The sequence below is a fragment of the Carettochelys insculpta genome, chromosome 29 (assembly GCF_033958435.1).
Source record: "Carettochelys insculpta isolate YL-2023 chromosome 29, ASM3395843v1, whole genome shotgun sequence".
NCBI lineage: Eukaryota > Metazoa > Chordata > Testudines > Carettochelyidae > Carettochelys > Carettochelys insculpta.
Genome location: NC_134165.1, coordinates 10,355,001 through 10,359,002, shown reverse-complemented (window position 1 = coordinate 10,359,002; position 4,002 = coordinate 10,355,001). Strand labels below are relative to the sequence as shown.

General features: G+C 42.7%; 1 protein-coding gene across 1 annotated transcript in view; it reads left to right on the top strand.

Moving 5' to 3' along the window:
• The first annotated feature begins 951 nt into the window (after positions 1-951).
• Positions 952-4,002, top strand: part of HOXC10 (homeobox C10) — a 4,623-nt gene continuing 1,572 nt past the window's right edge. Inside the window, exon 1 of the mRNA XM_074979845.1 lies at positions 952-1,768. Coding sequence (XP_074835946.1) covers positions 1,000-1,768 — 769 coding nt within the window. The 5' untranslated portion in view covers positions 952-999. The remainder of the gene's footprint in view (positions 1,769-4,002) is intronic.

Sequence of the window (4,002 nt, the reverse complement as noted above, 5' to 3'; positions counted from 1 at the left end):
CGGTGGCTGCGGATGTTCCCGATGCAGCAACAAGGAAATAAAAAGGAAACGGCTTTTTTTCTTCTCTATATATTTTAAAAAATAAACTCCTTTCCAAATATACAAACGGGTCTATTTTACACCTCCGTGGTCCAAACGCCGCAACGTTAAGCTCTGAAATCCCCTCGGTGAAACTTTTTTCACTTTTCCCTCCACTGATTCCAAATACCTTTTCCAAAACAAAGCAGAGGGCCAAAGCTGACTCGACCCTGCATTTCCAACCTGGAAAAGACTAACCCCAAACGCACCGTTATACAGAGGGGAGGAAAAAAATCCACTCCAGCCTTCGACGAAAACCAAAATTGGAGCCACCCAAACATTTCAAGTTCTGTTGCAGAAGAATTAAAAGTGCGCGGGGGGCGGGGGGGGTCCTCCTAGAAATAAGCGCAGTGCGTCTTGCTGCAAACACAGAGGGGAGGAAAGGGGGGAAAATTGAACGAGTGGGGATTTTGGGGGGGTGGTCTTTACCTTTTCCTGAGCAATCGGGTTTATTTCGGCCAAGGCAGGCAAGGCAAGGGACAGCAGAAGGACGAAGGTTGGTGATTTCCTCACCTTTTTTTTATTTGGATTTGACTTTGCTCGTATTTGCGCCTTCTTTTCCCTTCCCCCCCCTCCCCCCCTCCCCGCTTGTAGACATGCGTTGGTTCATTGGTAAACAAACTCCGGCCAAAGGGGGCTTTTCTCCTTTGTTCAAAGTGAAGGTCCCGGGCACGTTACCCGGCAGAGGCTGATAGATGTCGCTGTTGCTCTACCCGAGTTTTCGCCGCTCGCAACAACTTGACCCCTGTGACGTCACCGGCGTCTGAATCATCAAGGCCATTTTCAATCCTCATTGGCCTGGCGGTCACGTGGTGGGGGACCAATGCGTGGATAATTATGGGGCTTGCTATTTTTTCCCCCTAAAAAAAAAGATGTCAGCGCCGGGCTGTAGTATTCCTCTTTAACATTCCCTCCCTGACAATGTCATGTCCCAACAATGTGACTTCTAACTCCTTTTTGATGGACTCGTTGGCCGGTACCTGTAGAAGCGAAAATTACTCCTCTAACCAAGGCATGTACATGCAGGCGGGCAGCGATTTCAGCTGCGGAGTGATGAGGAACTGTGGGATTCTCCCCTCTCTTTCCAAAAGGGACGAGGTGACTAACTCTGGCTTGTCTCTCAATTCCTATCCATCCTACCTTTCGCAGCTAGACACCTGGTGTGACCCCAAAAATACCTACCGAATCGAGCAACCTGTTGCGAGGCAGCTCCCGTCCTGCTCTTTCCCCACCAATGTCAAGGAAGAGAATGTTTGCTGTATGTATAACGCTGATAAAAGGGCGAAAAACGCCACAGAGACGGCCCTCTACCCCAACCAAATGCCTGACTCTTGCCTAAATGACCATGAAGTCCCTGTTCCTAGCTACTACCGAACCGGGCAAGGCTATCCCTCCGTGGAGAAGACGCCAAACTGCAACCATCCAAATGAGTTTGAGGCAAGTTTTGAATCCAGGGCGACTGTGAACCCCAGCAGGAGTGAACATGTGGAACAACAACAAGCCCCAGCATCCATGGCTAAAGTGAGCTTCCCCGAAAACACCAAAACAGATCATGCCCAGAACCCGTCCACCAACGAAATTAAAACAGAAACAAGCGTCCCAGCTCCCAAAATAAGCCCGTCGGAAGCAGAGAAGGACCTCAATAAGAGCACAGACACCAGCACAGACAATTCTGACAATGAAGCAAAAGGTAAGGGATCATTCGTGATCGGGAAGTGGTTTCAGGAGAAAAAAAAAATGATGCGCGTTATCAGAACCATAATAAGGCTCATTTTCCGCTGCCAACTTCGCCGCCTTTATGTCTGAATGGCTGCAGTCGTTTTTTAATTCTTCCCGGAAATACAAATTGCTTAGAAAATAGAGCGGTCCAGTGTGTTCCAACCTCATCCTGTCGCTATTTCAAAGGGAGATTTGTGCATGTGTTTGAGGTCTGTGGCTGCCAGGAGCCGGGTGTATTTAATGTAATTAGGTGGCTTTTAGAACAGTCCAAAATGGCAATGAGTGAAAAAAAATCAGTTCATCCAGGAATTTACTTCGTGCTCTTTTGCAGTTAAATGTTTGATAGGATGGCTTAAGGCAAATTTTACACTTTTGACTTGTTCAGTTTTAAAATGTTGCCGAAAAACTTGGGGGTGGGGAACGGATTGTGTCTTATTTTCGCTTGCAATCCTCTCAGGCTTGAGCTGTGTATTGTGTTTCATTTCATGGCTAGTTGGAAAAAAAAAAACTTCTTCTTTTTTTTAACCCGGTGAATTGAGATCTTGTTTGTGAAGGTAAAATTATTTCAGTGCCTCAAACAGATGGTTTAAGTTTGGGGATTCTATGAAGAGACGTTTCCATTTACCATATTGTATTTGCACGGTGGAGATTTCATGCGAGTTGAAAGCTTGGTTCATCTTAATATTCAGTTGTCCTGTGCGCTAAGATTGGAGATAGGGTCTTTTAAGTATTTCTTTCATGTCCTTAAGTTGAGGCATATGTATGACTAAGTGGCATTCTCTGAAAAGTTGGCGTGAAACACATAACACAAAAACGTTATTGGGAGAGGATGGAGCTCGAATCAACGGATTTATTATTTGCTTGTGGTGCATGAGTTCAAATCGCTTCCGTGTCCAATAATTTGTAATAGGCTTAGAAATCAAGCAGCTATTAAGCAGCTCGGTAACCATGTAGTCTGTGTATGCATGTACATATACGTGAACGTGGCGCAGTGTGTTACTCACATACATCTTTGTGTATGGCCACCAGAAGAACATAGATATTTCATAGCCACTGTCCTTCCAGTGAAAGATCTCTTCATACAAAATCACCTTTAAAAATTGGCCTTTCAACCAAACAAAATATATTGTCCAAAACCATCTTTTTTATTTCATTCCGCCTCCAATGGCATTATTTTATCTGACAGCCGAGTTACAAATGCACAAAACACAAAGTCAAGTTTATCAAAATCCCTCTAAACTTCTCTTCACCGAGCGCTTTCTGTTTTCACGTCAAGATAGATTTTCGTGGAAGGTAACAAAGATTACAATGGTTTTGAATTATAAATTGGGTTTCTCCTGCAATACTGGTGTTAAACAAAATGGGTGTTCAGGTAAAGTAATTATGTCCAAACTTTGGCTTTTTCGGAAATTAATCTATTGTGAATAACATTTTTTTACTCATTAGAACCAGTCTGAGGCGTATTTGGTCTGTTGATGGTTTTCTTTAAATAAAATGATTTCAGCTTCCCTTTTTTGTGGAAGCAGAATTCTCTTCATTGCCCAGGTACGGGGTTTGAATTCAGCTGTAGAAATTTGGAAAGCGAGAGGCATAGCGGGAATACCCAAGGTTCATTAGCACGAAAAGGCGTCTGCAAATGGAGAGGTAGCTTATTTGCAAATAAACTGACCTCAAACGCATCAGTGGTTAAATCAAGTTCTTTTTTTTTTCCAGTCGCAGAATCTTCTGAAACTAACATGAATATAAAAGTAAGTGGATTAGTGTAGTCGTAGGACATGTAATTTTCTTTTTTTTTTCTTTTCATAATTTAGACGTGAATATAGCCAGACTTTTCCCATGATCAAATTCAAATCCCAAGGATCTATGCATCCATCCATCCATCTATCTATCTATCTGTCTATCCATCTATCTATCTACATAGATAGATAGATAGATACGCGTGTGGGTTTGATTGATAGATATAGCTATGCCTGTGTTAAATAAGTATGTATGTGTTTGAGACAGATCTAGATATATACACGTTACATATCTATAAACGCACGCATATATATTTACACACATATATGTTCACATATATGGATCTCTCGAACACATGCATTTGACTTTATGACGTGCGTGTGTATATGTGTAGAAGAGAAGGTGTGTATGTAGAAGAAATATAGTTACACAAGGGTAAATACATACACACACTTTCTAAAGGCAAAC